The sequence below is a fragment of the Scomber japonicus genome, chromosome 16 (genome assembly GCF_027409825.1).
Source record: "Scomber japonicus isolate fScoJap1 chromosome 16, fScoJap1.pri, whole genome shotgun sequence".
NCBI classification, from domain to species: Eukaryota; Metazoa; Chordata; class Actinopteri; order Scombriformes; family Scombridae; genus Scomber; species Scomber japonicus.
In genome coordinates, this window is record NC_070593.1 from 943,027 (window position 1) to 960,169 (window position 17,143).

General features: G+C 44.7%; 1 protein-coding gene across 1 annotated transcript; it reads left to right on the plus strand.

The window, feature by feature from the left end:
- Positions 1-1,889: 1,889 nt before the first annotated feature.
- Positions 1,890-3,790, plus strand: LOC128375595 (tripartite motif-containing protein 16-like). Its single transcript, XM_053335984.1, has one exon. The coding sequence runs from the start codon at positions 1,914-1,916 to the stop codon at positions 3,582-3,584; it is 1,671 nt and encodes a 556-aa protein (XP_053191959.1). The 5' UTR covers positions 1,890-1,913; the 3' UTR covers positions 3,585-3,790.
- Positions 3,791-17,143: the final 13,353 nt, after the last annotated feature.

Sequence of the window (17,143 nt, forward strand, 5' to 3'; positions counted from 1 at the left end):
AGTATAAACTAGCTAACTGTATATAAAGTAGTGTAAACTAGCTAACTGTATATAAAGTAGTGTAAACTAGCTAACTGTATATAAAGTAGTATAAACTAGCTAACTGTATATAAAGTAGTGTAAACTAGCTAACTGTATATAAAGTAATGTAAACTAGCTAACTGTATATAAAGTAGTATAAACTAGCTAACTGTATATAAAGTAGTATAAACTAGCTAACTGTATATAAAGTAGTGTAAACTAGCTAACCGTATATAAAGTAGTATAAACTAGCTAACTGTATATAAAGTAGTATAAACTAGCTAACCGTATATAAAGTAGTGTAAACTAGCTAACTGTATATAAAGTCGTATAAACTAGCTAACTGTATATAAAGTAGTATAAACTAGCTAACTGTATATAAAGTAGTATAAACTAGCTAACTGTATATAAAGTAGTATAAACTAGCTAACTGTATATAAAGTAGTGTAAACTAGCTAACCGTATATAAAGTAGTATAAACTAGCTAACCGTATATAAAGTAGTATAAACTAGCTAACTGTATATAAAGTAGTATAAACTAGCTAACCGTATATAAAGTAGTATAAACTAGCTAACCGTATATAAAGTAGTATAAACTAGCTAACCGTATATAAAGTAGTATAAACTAGCTAACCGTATATAAAGTAGTGTAAACTAGCTAACCGTATATAAAGTAGTATAAACTAGCTAACTGTATATAAAGTAGTGTAAACTAGCTAACTGTATATAAAGTAGTGTAAACTAGCTAACTGTATATAAAGTAGTATAAACTAGCTAACTGTATATAAAGTAGTGTAAACTAGCTAACTGTATATAAAGTAATGTAAACTAGCTAACTGTATATAAAGTAGTATAAACTAGCTAACTGTATATAAAGTAGTGTAAACTAGCTAACTGTATATAAAGTAGTATAAACTAGCTAACTGTATATAAAGTAGTATAAACTAGCTAACTGTATATAAAGTAGTATAAACTAGCTAACTGTATATAAAGTAGTATAAACTAGCTAACTGTATATAAAGTAGTATAAACTAGCTAACTGTATATAAAGTAGTATAAACTAGCTAACTGTATATAAAGTAGTGTAAACTAGCTAACTGTATATAAAGTAGTGTAAACTAGCTAACTGTATATAAAGTAGTATAAACTAGCTAACTGTATATAAAGTAGTGTAAACTAGCTAACTGTATATAAAGTAATGTAAACTAGCTAACTGTATATAAAGTAGTATAAACTAGCTAACTGTATATAAAGTAGTGTAAACTAGCTAACTGTATATAAAGTAGTGTAAACTAGCTAACTGTATATAAAGTAGTGTAAACTAGCTAACTGTATATAAAGTAGTATAAACTAGCTAACTGTATATAAAGTAGTATAAACTAGCTAACTGTATATAAAGTAGTATAAACTAGCTAACTGTATATAAAGTAGTATAAACTAGCTAACTGTATATAAAGTAGTATAAACTAGCTCCACCTCCAGCAGCTACAACAGTAACACTGATGCTTCACTATTAATAATCAAATGATGTCATATATAATAATATAGCACTACTTTTACTGTAATACTGCAGTACTTTTACTGTAATACTGCATACTACATCACTATAATACTGCAGTACTTTTACTGTAATACTGCATACTACATCACTATAATACTGCAGTACTTTGCCCTGTTGTTTAAACACAACAAGCTCCACTCTGGGATCAGAGTTCCTTGTTATCTTCCTTCAGATCTACAGTTTGTAGATGATTGTAACCAACATGTGACGCAGCACAGAGCGGTCAGGCTGCATTTATGACTGAATCACATGATCAGATCAGATCAAACTTCAAACTGATTAAACTTATCAGGAAGTGAAGCTCAGACAGTCGTTGCCTCTGAGAGCTGAAATGGCGCAGAACGATCAGCTGGACCGAGACTCATTCAGCTGTTCGATCTGTCTGGATCTACTAAAGGATCCGGTGACTACTTCCTGTGGACACAGCTACTGTATGAGCTGTATTAAAGGATTCTGGGATGGAGAGGATCAGAGGAAGATCTACAGCTGCCCTCAGTGCAGAGAGGCCTTCACACCGAGGCCTGTCCTGAAGAAAAACACCATGTTAGCAGCTTTAGTGGAGCAGCTGAAGAAGACTGGACTCCAAGCTGCTCCTGCTGATCACTGCTATGCTGGACCTGAAGATGTGGCCTGTGATGTCTGCACTGGGAGGAAGCTGAAAGCCTTCAAGTCCTGTCTGCAGTGTCTGATCTCTTACTGTGAGAATCACCTCCAGTCTCACTTTGAATCAACCAAGTTAAAGAAACACAAGCTGGTGGAGCCCTCGGAGAAGCTCCAGGAGAACATCTGCTCTCGTCATGATGAGGTGATGAAGATATTCTGCCGTACAGATAAGAAGTGTATCTGTTATCTGTGCACTATGGAGGATCATAAAGGCCACGACACAGTCCCAGCTGCAGCAGAAAGGACTGAGAGGCAGAGAGAGCTCGAGGTGAGTCGACTAAACATCCAGCAGAGAATCCAGGACAGAGAGAAAGATGTGAAGCTGCTTCAACAGGAGGTGGAGGCCGTCAGTCGCTCTGCTGATAAAGCAGTGGAGGACAGTGAGAAGATCTTCACTCAGCTGATCCGTCTCCTCCAGAAAAGAAGCTCTGATGTGAAGCAGCAGATCAGATCCCAGCAGGAAACTGAAGTGAGTGGAGTCAAAGTGCTTCAGGAGAAGCTGCAGCAGGAGATCACTGAGCTGAAGAGGAAAGACGCTGAACTGAAGCAGCTCTCACACACAGAGGATCACAACCAGTTTCTACACAACTACCCCTCAGTGTCACAACTCAGTGAACCTACAGACTCATCCAGCATCAATATCCGTCCTCTCAGATACTTTGAGGATGTGACAGCAGCTGTGTCAAAGCTCAGAGATAAACTACAGGACATCCTGAGGGACAAATGGACAAATATCTCACTGAGAGGGACTGAAGTGGACGTTTTACTGTCAGAACCAGAACCCAAGACCAGAGCTGAGTTCTTAAGATATTCATGTGAAATCACTCTGGATCCAAACACAGTACACGCACATCTGTTATTATCTGAGGGGAACAGAAATGTAAAATGTACGTTACTACAACAGTCTTATTCTAGTCACAGAGACAGATTCACTGATTGGTGGCAGGTCCTGAGTAGAGAGAGTCTGACTGGACGTTGTTACTGGGAGGTGGAGTGGAGAGGAAGCAGATGGGGAGGAGTTCATGTAGCAGTTGCATACAAGAGTATCAGCAGAGCAGGAGATGAATCTCTCTTTGGACGTAATGACAAATCTTGGTCTTTATATTGTTCCACTAACAGGTATGAACTTTGGTTCAACAATAGTAAAACTTGCGTCTCAGGTCCTGGTTCCTCCAGAGTCGGAGTGTACCTGGATCACAGAGCAGGTATTCTGTCCTTCTACAGCGTCTCTGAAACCATGACCCTCCTCCACAGAGTCCAGACCACATTCACTCAGCCTCTCTATGCTGGACTTTGGGTTCATGATGGATCCACAGCTGAGTTGTGTAAAGTGAAATAGACAGAAGTCATTTCAGACTTCATGTGTCAGATGTTGTAATTCTTCATGGTTTTGTCTCCATGTTTCTGAGCTGCTCAGAGATCAGCTGACATGCTAATAGGGATATTCAACACTTTATTAACTTTATGTATGTATCGTTTATATGTTCAGTTTCTTTAAATGTGACTTTTTCCTGTGTGTTTTTATCCATGGAGGCTCTCACTGCTCATCACCATGGTTTTTTCTAAGTATATTATTTGGGGCTTTAATGTACAGGTTAGTAGAGAGAGAGTCAGGAAATGGGAGGCAGAGAGGGGGGGCAATGACACGCAGGATAGGACTGCTCGGCGCGGGATTTAAACCGGGGTCGTCTGCAGTGAGGCCTGTAGTCTCAACACATGGGGCGGGTTCTCTACCCACTGAGCTAAACACCAGTTGTCTGTTGTTTCTTAAACAGAGAAAACAGCAGAACTTCCTTCATCACAGATATTTTGTTCTCATCACTTTGTAAATTCATAAAGAAATGTTCAATCAAACTGTAATGATCATGATAATAATCATTAATGATGTTCTTGTACATAGCTGACATTCTGGGTTACACTAACTGACTGTGTGGATGAAGTCAATCTGAACATGAAATCATTGATCACACTTTACTGATTGGATGTGTCAACAATCTGAAGCTTCAATAATCAATAAAGATGATTTTTATCAACAGTGATCAAAGTGTTTTCTTCTCATTCAAAGCTTGTGTACTTTTACTGTAATACTGCATACTACATCACTATAATACTGCAGTACTTTTACTGTAATACTGCATACTACATCACTCATGATACTGCAGTACTTTTACTGTAATACTGCATACTACATCACTATAATACTGCAGTACTTTTACTGTAATACTGCATACTACATCACTATAATACTGCAGTACTTTTACTGTAATACTGCATACTACATCACTATAATACTGCAGTACTTTTACTTGTAATAGAGTATTATTACATTGTAGTATTAGTACTTTTACTGCAGTAAAGTATCGGAGGTACTTCTTCCAGTACTGCTGCTGACAGTTTCTACAGAGGATCATGTGACTGTCAAAGGTCGACATTTATCAGCAGAGTTTCTGGATAAGATGAACTTTGGTTTTATTTGCTTGTATTTCAAACACAAACAACATGATTAGAATATAAATGTGTTGCAGTAAAGTTAAATGTTGAGCAGCTCATAATACTTATTTACTTTTACTGCAATACTTTAACTACTAATACTTTAACGCTGAGCTAGCCGCTGAGTTAGCTGCCAAGTTAGCCGCTGAGTTAGCCACAGAAAGCTCTCAGACGTAGCGTCCATGTTTCTGGTAGAGGTGGTGACTTTGATTGACAGGTGACACTTTGTAGGGGGCGGGGCTTCAGCGGACTCAGAGGCCACGCCCACAGCATTTGGGAGCAGAGAAAGAGGCTGAGTTTTACACAACTTTGAAGCCTAATTTCATATATTTGGCGATTTTTTTTAATCATTCAAATTTGGCAGGGTGGTTAAAAACACACTTCATCATGCTCGTAATACTTTTGATAATTGTGTACATTTTACTCCTTGTGTTCCTCAGTAGAAAAAACCTTTTTAAAACTTTAACTTCAGCTTTTTTTCACTACTGTAAAATCATCTCTGTAAATTCTTCCTACTTCCTTCAACGTGTTTGCTGTTTTCACTGTTGTGAGCAACACTAAGAAGATTATACTGAAGACAGATTACAGGTGGATTACTCTGAAATAAGTGAAACAACATTCAAGTCACATAAAACCCAGATTTAACCTCTAACTGTGAGCAAAGAGGAAACTTCTCTGATCCTCTAGGAAAGCTGCTGACTGAGAAGCTCAACTGCAGAAATAATGAATTAATTAAAATAAAGTCCGGACTGTCAGAGTAGAAACAAGAAGAAAACTGGTTTTACATTTAAACTAAAAATGACTCGAGAGCATATTCGGGCTATATTTTTATTTATCTTATAATTATGCGAATCACGTCCATGTGAAGTGCCAAGATAAAAGTTTATGAGCAGTAACAGTTCAAATGAAACATAGGTTGGGGTTTTTTTGATGGGGGGGGTTTAGTTTGACAATAATCCCTCACAGTGCGTTAGTTTCCTCTCTGGATTACAGGGACGATAGTGACGTTCAGTCCTCACAATCCCTGATACAAACATTTCCTCCTCTAGGATTTCAAACAAGTTACCGGCTGAAAAGAGATTTTCAGAGTAGAGAACAAAGCAAAGAAAGAAATGATGGTAGCTGTTATGCAAAATTGAATAATTTGGGGGGGGTGGGGGTTTAATCTGGATTATGGGGACGTCAGTAATTTATCAAGGTGAGAGAAACTGATAATGAGCTGTGTAAAAGCTGTTTTTTAATTCTTTGATTATTTGGATGTTGGTGTGAGTTACAATCCCAGTTATACCAGAAACGTTATACTCCCACACTCCAAAATGGTCCTTTGGTGGAGCTGAGGCTGGCTTGGCTGCACCTGGGTGTTTAGCGTGGAGGTGCTAACTCAAACTCCACGTACTCCGGTGGTAGTTAAACTCCGTTTGACACAGGTTAACGCTGACAGCCCTAGTTATAACATTCAAAGAGAAGTTTCTGGACTGTTTACTGGCTTCTTAGAACTAGAGAACAGACGTTAGAATAAATGAAACTTAAGACTGTTTGGTAGCTGTTGTATAAATTTCCTTTATAAAATGTATTTCTACATTACGGGGACTCCAGTGATACTGCGGTCCTCATAATCCCAGAACAATGGTTTCAGTTTAATTAAAGCATTTATACAAAAAGTTAGAGATTTCCTAAAAGTAGAGGAGAGACAGAAGATGAAGAAACTAACTGATGAATGTATTGGTTGTTGAGATTATGGGGACGTCAGCATTGAAGAACCAGCAAAACACAATCACATCATTTATACAGAAATCAGCAGACTGTCTGTTGACTGATGAATGTTTCTTTACAGTGTTGAGCAAGAAGGAAACTAACTTTGAAGCCTAATTTCATATATTTGGCGATTTTTTTTTAATCATTCAAATTTGTCAGGGTGGTTAACAACACACTTTTCTATGATATGTCAAACTCAGAACACATATATATTCTTACTTTACAAGGACTTTAAAGTAGAGAACAGATATTATATTAAAGTGCTGGTGTAAAATGTCCTCACAACCCTGGGAAAATGTGAGAGTATTGTCGTAGCTTTTACACAGAAGTTATCGAAAGTTTGTGAACAGACAGAAGAATAAAAAAAGGAAAACTTGACTGTACCTGCTGAAATCCCCCCCGAGGTTGTTTTATAACGTGTGTTACAGAAACATCAGTGATGTGTTGAGGTTCCCACAATCCCAGAAAAACATTCAGCAGACTTGAAGGACTGTTTACCGGCTGGAAAATTTTCTTCAAACAGGAAACAGTCGTACTTTATATTATAAGTGAAGCTGAAAGTGGGTCAAGTTGTGCCAGAAATCTCTTTTCTCTCATAACCTTTAGGATCCGAAGCTGATGGTGTGATCTGTAAAGAAGAATTAAATATTAACGGTCCTTTAAAGTAGATGTATGTAGTGTATATATTCCAATTAATCATAATCATTAATCAAGTCAGTACTGATGCTCCACCCACCACCTAGTTACCAATCACCAAGTCAGTACTGATGCTCCACCCACCACCTAGCTACCAATCACCAAGTCAGTACTGATGCTCCACCCACCACCTAGCTACCAATCACCAAGTCAGTACTGACGCTCCACCCACCACCTAGCTACCAATCACCAAGTCAGTACTGATGCTCCACCCACCACCTAGCTACCAATCACCAAGTCAGTACTGATGCTCCGCCCACCACCTTGCTACCAATCACCAAGTCAGTACTGATGCTCCACCCACCACCTAGCTACCAATCACCAAGTCAGTAGTGATGCTCCACCCACCACCTAGCTACCAATCACCAAGTCAGTAGTGATGCTCCACCCACCACCTAGCTACCAATCACCAAGTCAGTACTGACGCTCCACCCACCACCTAGCTACCATTCAACAAGTCAGTACTGATGCTCCACCCACCACCTAGCTACCAATCACCAAGTCAGTACTGATGCTCCACCCACCACCTAGCTACCAATCACCAAGTCAGTACTGATGCTCCGCCCACCACCATCTAGCTACCAATCACCAAGTCAGTACTGATGCTCCACCCACCACCTAGTTACCAATCACCAAGTCAGTACTGATGCTCCACCCACCACCTAGCTACCAATCACCAAGTCAGTACTGATGCTCCACCCACCACCTAGCTACCAATCACCAAGTCAGTACTGAGGCTCCACCCACCACCTAGCTACCAATCACCAAGTCAGTACTGATGCTCCACCCACCACCTAGCTACCAATCACCAAGTCAGTACTGATGCTCCGCCCACCACCAAGCTACCAATCACCAAGTCAGTACTGACGCTCCACCCACCACCTAGCTACCAATCACCAAGACAGTACTGATGCTCCACCCACCACCTAGCTACCAATCACCAAGACAGTACTGATGCTCCACCCACCACCTGGCTACCAATCACCAAGTCAGTACTGATGCTCCACCCACCACCTGGCTACCAATCACCAAGTCAGTACTGATGCTCCACCCACCACCTAGCTACCAATCACCAAGTCAGTACTGATGCTCCGCCCACCACCTAGCTACCAATCACCAAGTCAGTACTGATGCTCCACCCACCACCTAGCTACCAATCACCAAGTCAGTACTGATGCTCCACCCACCACCTCGCTACCAATCACCAAGTCAGTACTGACGCTCCACCCGCCACCTAGCTACCAATCACCAAGTCAGTACTGACGCTCCACCCGCCACCTAGCTACCAATCACCAAGTCAGTACTGACGCTCCACCCGCCACCTAGCTACCAATCACCAAGTCAGTACTGACGCTCCACCCACCACCTAGCTACCAATCACCAAGTCATCAGCAGCCAGGTTGCCAGGTGCCACTGAGCTGCAGCTAGGAACACTGCAGATAATGTCCGATGTTACAAAACCAAAAAAGCCTTTTTATGACTCTCAAATATGTCGGAAGGAAGGAAGGAAGGAAGGAAGGAAGGAAGGAAAGGAGTAGGGAGGGAGGAAGGACAATTTGAGAAATAAAACCAGGGTATGTATAGGAGATGCCTTTGCAGGATCACGTCCAACAACCCGCGTGAAGTAGACTCTGGCAGGGAGGGGGCGAGGAAGGAAGGAAGGAAAGGAGGGAGGGGGCGAGGAGTAACAGCTCTCTCCAGTGTTTTGAACGTGGGCCGCAGTACCATTTCTAAACACTAGGTGTCAGAGTTACGTACTTCAACTTTAAAAGCCAAATAATGGTTAGAGCGGCTCTGATTGTGTTTACAGGAGATCTGATTTAATAATAAAAACTATTAACATTATAGTAGTTGGTGAAGCCTTGTTTCATTGCAATCATTCAGGAATCATTTAATGAATTAATATATCATGATGTATAATGATTCCCTGTTCGGCCCCTGAAGCGTTGCCATGGAGACGCCGCCGCTCCTCCGACTGAAGCCAAAGACAAAGTTTCACCACTTCAATTAAAAAAGTTCTCAGGATATAAAGACTGTACTGGAGAGCAGAGATCACTAACAGGCTGCATCACCAGAGTCAGCAATGCATCATGGGAATTAAACAGCAGGGTTAGAAGTCTTCTTCGGCCAATCGGAGCGCTCGGCTGCAGCTCGCCGGCGGGCGGGCGACCTTTCGATGTTCTGGACCGATTCCCTCGCAGGAGGAAACATTTCCAGCGGGTCAAAATGAACCGGAGACCTTTCCATCCCTAACCTCTGAGAGAGAGAGTGTGTGTGTGTGTGTGTGTGTGTGTCTCTGTTTGTGTGTGTGTGTGTGTGTGTGTGTGTGTGTCTCTGTTTGTCTCTGTGTGTGTGTGTGTGTGTGTGTGTGTGTGTGTCTGTGTCTGTGTCTGTGTGTGTGTGTGTGTGTGTGTGTCTCTGTGTGTGTCTGTGTGTATGTGTGTGTGTGTTGTGTGTATGTGTGTGTGTCTCTGTGTGTGTGTGTGTGTGTGTGTGTGTGTGTGTGTCTTTGTGTGTGTGTGTGTGTGTGTGTGTGTGTGTGTGATCCAGTTTTATTAATAAATCTACAACAGACGTCACACTTTATACTTTTAGAGACATTTTAAACATCAAATGACAAAAACATGAACATTATTATTTTTGTAAGGAAATAATTCATACGTTCAGATATCAGCTCCTAGATGCTGCTTACAGAAACACGGTTGTTCTGTTGGTGAAACAACACATGAATATACATCTCTCTCATCTGTTGTCAGTTCAAACCTTTATTTTCACTATTTTCAGACAATAACTCAATAATTATATAATAGTGATGGAGTTTAGCTCAGTGGGAGGAGCCAGCGCCCGCCACATGTTGGGGCTACAGTCCTCGCTGCAGGCGACCCCGGTTCGAATCCCGCACCGAGCGGTCCTGTCCTGCATGTCATTCCCCCCCCTCTGCCTCCTGTTTCCTGTCTATCTCTACTAACCTGTCCATTAAAAGCCCCAAAAATATATACTTTAAAATAATTACATAATAAAAATAATCTACTGTTCTACCAGTTCTGGTCCTGTTGGATCTCAGGCCACTGCTAAGCTTTCGGGGGCCTAAGCATAAATGGTCAGGGAGCCCCCCCCCCCCCATTTATTTTAAAATTGACATGAAATATACACATGGAAGAGCGGAGTTATTTTGTGACCATTGGAAGTTATGAATCTGATCGAGTGGCTCTGACATGTGGAGTTCCTCAGGGGTCAGTTCTTGGACCCCTACTGTTCAGTCTATATATGCTGCCCTTGTGTCAGGGGTCAGTTCTTGGACCCCTTGTGTTCAGTCTATATATGCTGCCCTTGGGTCAGATTCTGCAGAACTCTAATGTAGACTATCACAGTTATGCAGATGACACACAGATATACCTAGCACTGTCCCCAGATGACTACAGTCCAATACAGTCATTGTGTCACTGTTTAGAGCAAGTCACTGATTGGATGAACCAAAATTTCCTTCAATTAAATCAGGACAAAACTGAGGTCATTTTTGTTTTTGGCAATAAAGAGAAGAGGATTGCTGTCAGTAAACATCTCGAGTCACTCTCTCTAAAAACTACGGACCAAGTCCGAAACCTTGGCGTGCTGATAGACTCAGATCTGACCTTCAGCAGTCACATCAAATCAATCACCAAAACAGCCTTCTATCAGCTTAAGAACATATCCAGAGTGAAGGGTTTTATGTCTCAAACAGACCAGGAGAAGTTGATTCATGCTTTCATCTCAAGTAGACTCGACTACTGTAACGCTCTTCTGACTGGACTCCCACAAAAAAGGGGGGGGGGGGTTTTAATGTTTCTGTTTCTGTTTCATGTAAAGCACATTGAGTTGCCATTGTGTTGAGGATGTGAAGTGGTCCCTGCAGCCCGGCAGCGCTGGGTCTCGCCCCATCAGGGAGGATGTGGGCTGGGTCTCGCCCCATCAGGGAGGATGTGGGCTGGGTCTCTACCCATCAGAGAGGATGTGGGCGGGGTCTCGCCCCGTCAGGGAGGATGTGGGCTGGGTCTCGCCCCATCAGGGAGAATGTGGGCTGGGTCTCGCCCCATCAGGGAGGATGTGGGCTGGGTCTCGCCCCATCAGGGAGGATGTGGGCTGGGTCTCTACCCGTCAGGGAGGATGTGGGCTGGGTCTCGCCCCATCAGGGAGGATGTGGGCTGGGTCTCTACTCATCGGGGAGGATGTGGGCTGGGTCTCGCCCCATCAGGGAGGATGTGGGCTGGGTCTCGCCCCATCAGGGAGAATGTGGGCTGGGTCTCGCCCCATCAGGGAGGATGTGGGCTGGGTCTCGCCCCATCGGGGAGGATGTGGGCTGGGTCTCACCCCGTCGGGGAGGATGTGGGCTGGGTCTCGGCCCATCAGAGAGGATGTGGGCGGGGTCTCGCCCCGTCAGGGAGGATGTGGGCTGGGTCTCTACCCGTCAGGGAGGATGTGGGCTGGGTCTCGCCCCATCAGGGAGGATGTGGGCTGGGTCTCTACTCATCGGGGAGGATGTGGGCTGGGTCTCGCCCCATCAGGGAGGATGTGGGCTGGGTCTCGCCCCATCAGGGAGGATGTGGGCTGGGTCTCGCCCAGGCGGGGAGCTCCGGTCCTCTGAAGCCAACCAAGAAGTAACTTAGAGCTGCATTCTATCAAAAGGCCACCAGGGGGCGACCGTCTCTATACAAGTCAATGGAGAATTCACCAACTTCTCACTTGATTTCTAACCTCAGTAAACGTTTTCAAAATGTGTTTATGGTCTCAATCGCTAGTTTAAAGCCTTCTTCAATGCAGTATGATGTTCATTTGGGACATTTTGGCCTCCCTGATTTAATATGTGACGATAAAGCAGGGTATGCATTAGGGGGCGTGGCTACGTCCTGATTGACAGGTTGATTGACCAATGTCCTCCAGATCCAGCCCTCGTAACCATAGCAACCTCCTTGCTCCGCCCATGGCCCCGCCTCATGCCCATATAAGTAGAATCCGTGTTTTTATTTTTCCCAGCATGCACCTGAAATTTTCAAGATGGCGCTGCCTAGATTAGAAACTATTGGCTTCCGAGCAGCAGTCCACAAACCAATGGGTGACGTCACGGATGTTACGTCTGTTTCTTTTATACAGTCTCAGTCTATGGTCTCGCCCCATCAGGGAGGATGTGGGCTGGTTCCTGTGACGGGGAGGGGGGGGGGGGGGCTGAAGGGTCACAGGAAGCTTTTATTTTGATCCGTGTCTGACAGCAGGACGTTAATCTGTGGAGTGACACCTGTAGGCTGAAATCCTCACAGGAAGTTCTGCTGAAGGGATTTAAAACAGAAAGAGATCTGCCTCTGTGCCCTTTAGCAGAGCGCTGCAGCGTCGGGGGGGGGGGGGGGTGGGGGGGGTTAGACGTTAAAATATTCCTCATACTTAAGACTTCAGAGGTTTAAGGTTATTTTCCAGGCGTGAAGAGACGCAGACGCAGCAGGAGATGAAACCGCAGCTTCATGTTCAGTCAGAGAGGATCTGATGAGTCTGAGCTCAGATCACTGTTCAAACTCTGCGGGTTGATTTCAGACTTCTTTCGGGGCGAGGGGGGGGTGAATTATGGTTGCTGTTTATTTACTTGAGTCTATTTTCAGTGTGTATATAAATAGTCTAGAGTATTTTATTTTGACATGATGCTCGTTGAAAGGAGACGTCTGACATCATGACGGCTTAAAAACTGACTATTAAAGCTGAGTGATGAAGTGATGAAGTGATGAAGTGATGAAGAGATGAAGTGATGAAGTGATGAAGTGATGAAGAGATGAAGAGATGAAGTGATGAAGTGATGAAGAGCTCGTGTGTTTAACATATTTCTCTGTTGCAGTGAGATTTAATATGAGAGTGGAGCAGCTTGAATGGTTTGATGACAGCAGAGACGTTTAGAGTCTGCAGTGAGTTGCGTTGCATGACTGTGTTTGGACTCGTATTCTTTACCTTCACAGCCGTGTCGTGCCTGCCTTACGTCTCTACAGCTGTTATTTTATATTTCATAAAGCTGTGGAAGAAGTTAACAAACATATTGAGTTATAGAAGAAGAATATTACCAGACATAACTTAAACATAAACTTAAAGTCAAAGCTGTTAGTGAAACCAAACATATTAATATTAATGGAAAAAGTGTGTTCTGTCATTGTGTCTCCGTCTCCTCGTCTCCATGGTAACAGCCGGTTAATACCTGTCCTTCAAACTTATTATTTATAGACATGGTTACCGTAGCAACGTAACCTTCAGGTTTGGTAAATCTCAATGCGTGTGATAAATAACTCCTCCCTGCGAGTAGTTATTTATTATAGCTTCAAAATAAAAGTTGTGTGAGTGTTAACAAACAGCAGAACTGGGTCAGGGTTATTTTAGGTTCTCATGTTTCTTCTTCTGTGGTGTTTGCAGTCCCTCCCACGGTGGAGCCGGCGTACACAGAGATCCGTCAGGCTCTGGGCCGAGCGTTCAGCCTCACCTGCCGCCTGCTGAGAGCTCACCCGGCTCGTCTCCTGAGGTACGAGTGGAAGCTGGGCTCCCGTCTCCTCACCGTGGGACAGTTCAGCGACCAGCGAGACGACACCAACTACCACGTCAGAGCGCTGAACCGAGAGGGCTACGGAGAATACACCTGTGACATCACCAACGAGGCGGGGGCGGGACGCTGCACCTTCCTGGTCACAGGTCAGTCTGACGCTCACAGGACAGACACCTGAGATTCAAGAACTCAGACTTTGAGACACAGACTGAGACTCGTCCCTACAGACTTGAGACTCGTCCCTACAGACTTGAGACTCGTCCCTACAGACTTGAGACTCGTCCTCACAGACTTGAGACTCGTCCCTACAGACTTGAGACTCGTCCCTACAGACTTGAGACTCGTCCTCACAGTCTTGAGACTTGTCCCCAGAGACTTGAGACTCATCCCTACAGACTTGAGACTTGTCCTCACAGACTTGAGACTCGTCCCTACAGACTGAGACTTGTCCTCACAGACTTGAGACTCATCCCTACAGACTGAGACTCGTCCCTACAGACTTGAGACTTGTCCCTACAGACTTGAGACTCGTCCCTACAGACTTGAGACTCGTCCCTACAGACTTGAGACTCGTCCTCACAGACTTGAGACTCGTCCCTACAGACTTGAGACTCGTCCCTACAGACTTGAGACTCGTCCTCACAGTCTTGAGACTTGTCCCCAGAGACTTGAGACTCATCCCTACAGACTTGAGACTCGTCCCTACAGACTTGAGACTCGTCCTCACAGTCTTGAGACTTGTCCCCAGAGACTTGAGACTCATCCCTACAGACTTGAGACTTGTCCTCACAGACTTGAGACTCGTCCTCACAGTCTTGAGACTTGTCCCCAGAGACTTGAGACTCATCCCCACAGACTTGAGACTCGTCCTCACAGACTTGAGACTCATCCTTAAAGACTTGAGACTCATCCCTAAAGACTTGAGACTCGTCCCTACAGACTTGAGACTCGTCCCTACAGACTTGAGACTCGTCCTCACAGACTTGAGACTCGTCCCCACAGACTTGACACTCGTCCTCACAGACTTGAGACTCATCCCTACAGACTTGAGACTCGTCCCTACAGACTTGAGACTCGTCCTCACAGTCTTGAGACTTGTCCCCAGAGACTTGAGACTTGTCCTCACAGACTGAGACGTAGCTGGACAGACTTGACACTCGTCCTCACAGACTTGAGACTCATCCCTACAGACTTGAGACTCGTCCCTCCGGACTTGAGACTCGACCTCACAGACTTGAGACTTGTCCCCACAGACTTGAGACTTGTCCTCACAGACTTGAGACTCGTCCCCATAGACTTGAGACTCATCCTCACAGACTTGAGACTTGTCCCCATAGACTTGAGACTCATCCCTACAGACTTGAGACTTGTCCCCACAGACTTGAGACTCGTCCCCATAGACTTGAGACTCATCCTCACAGACTTGAGACTTGTCCCCACAGACTTGAGACTCGTCCCTACAGACTTGAGACTCATCCCTACAGACTTGAGACTCGTCCCTACAGACTTGAGACTCGACCTCACAGACTTGAGACTCATCCCTACAGACTTGAGACTCGTCCCTACAGACTTGAGACTCGACCTCACAGACTTGAGACTCGTCCCTACAGACTTGAGACTCGTCCCTACAGACTTGAGACTCGTCCTCACAGTCTTGAGACTTGTCCCCAGAGACTTGAGACTCATCCCTACAGACTTGAGACTCGTCCCTACAGACTTGAGACTCGTCCTCACAGTCTTGAGACTTGTCCCCAGAGACTTGAGACTCGTCCTCACAGACTTGAGACTCGTCCTCACAGACTTGAGACTTGTCCTCACAGACTTGAGACTCATCCCCACAGACTTGAGACTCGTCCTCACAGACTTGAGACTCGTCCTCACAGTCTTGAGACTTGTCCTCACAGACTTGAGACTCATCCCCACAGACTTGAGACTCGTCCTCACAGACTTGAGACTCGTCCTCACAGACTTGAGACTTGTCCCCATAGACTTGAGAAGTAGCTGGTCAGACTTGAGACTTGTCCTCACAGACTTGAGACTCGTCCTCACAGACTTGAGACTCGTCCTCACAGACTTGAGACTTGTCCTCACAGACTTGAGAAGTAGCTGGTCAGACTTGAGACTCGTCCTCACAGACTTGAGACTCATCCCTACAGACTTGAGACTTGTCCCCACAGACTTGAGACTCGTCCCTACAGACTTGAGTCTCGTCCTCACAGACTTGAGACTTGTCCTCACAGACTTGAGACTCGACCTCACAGACTTGAGACTTGTCCCCACAGACTTGAGACTTGTCCTCACAGACTTGAGACTCGTCCCCACAGACTTGACACTCGTCCTCACAGACTTGAGACTCATCCCTACAGACTTGAGACTCGTCCCTACAGACTTGAGACTCGACCTCACAGACTTGAGACTCGTCCCCACAGACTTGACACTCGTCCTCACAGACTTGATACTCATCCCCACAGACTTGAGACTCGTCCTCACAGACTTGAGACTTGTCCCCACAGACTTGAGACTCATCCCTCAACAGACTTGAGGACTTGTCCTCACAGACTTGAGACATAGCTGGACAGACTTGAGGACTCGTCCTCACAGACTTGAGACTCGTCCTCACAGACTTGAGACTTGTCCCCATAGACTTGAGACTCGTCCCCATAGACTTGAGAAGTAGCTGGTCAGACTTGAGACTTGTCCTCACAGGACTTGAGGACTCGTCCCTACAGACTTGAGACTCGTCCTCACAGACTTGAGACTCGTCCCCACAGACTTGAGACTCGACCTCACAGACTTGAGACTTGTCCCCCACAGACTTGAGGACTTGTCCCCTACAGACTTGAGACTCGTCCACACAGACTTGAGACTTGTCCCGTGTCTCGGTGTCTGTATCACGTCCTGCTGGTGAAAAGTCCACCGTTGCCTCTCAATAGGTTTTTAAACCTCGGTGAGAACGTGTCTTTGTTCGGTCTTCCCGTCTTCGTCGTGTGAGAGGAGAGCGGGGACTCTTTCTCTGTGCGTCCGTCTCGAGTGGCGACTCTTTCCTGTCCCGTCTGGCGGCCGTCCCAGCTGGCTCTCCTTCAGCCTTAATCAGTGTAGGTGTGATGAGGAGCGGCTGGTGGAGTCCGTCCAGCTGGGTGTCCTCCAGTGCTTCGGCTCCTCTATCAGCATCCAGTCTCATTGAGCTGCTGCTGCTCGGCTGCTTGTGTCTGAATGAGTTCAACATGTTGGTTAAGTGCACTCAGTCAGGAAGCATGTTATCTTCCAGCAGGTCTGAGGAGGGTTTGGTCAGGAGGTAAAGGGGACATTTCCATTATACAGCTCTACTCTACTCAGCTCTACCTTGTTTGGATAAGAAATGTAAAAGATATAAATAAATATATGAGTAAAAGAAGCAGACATTAGCTGCTGGC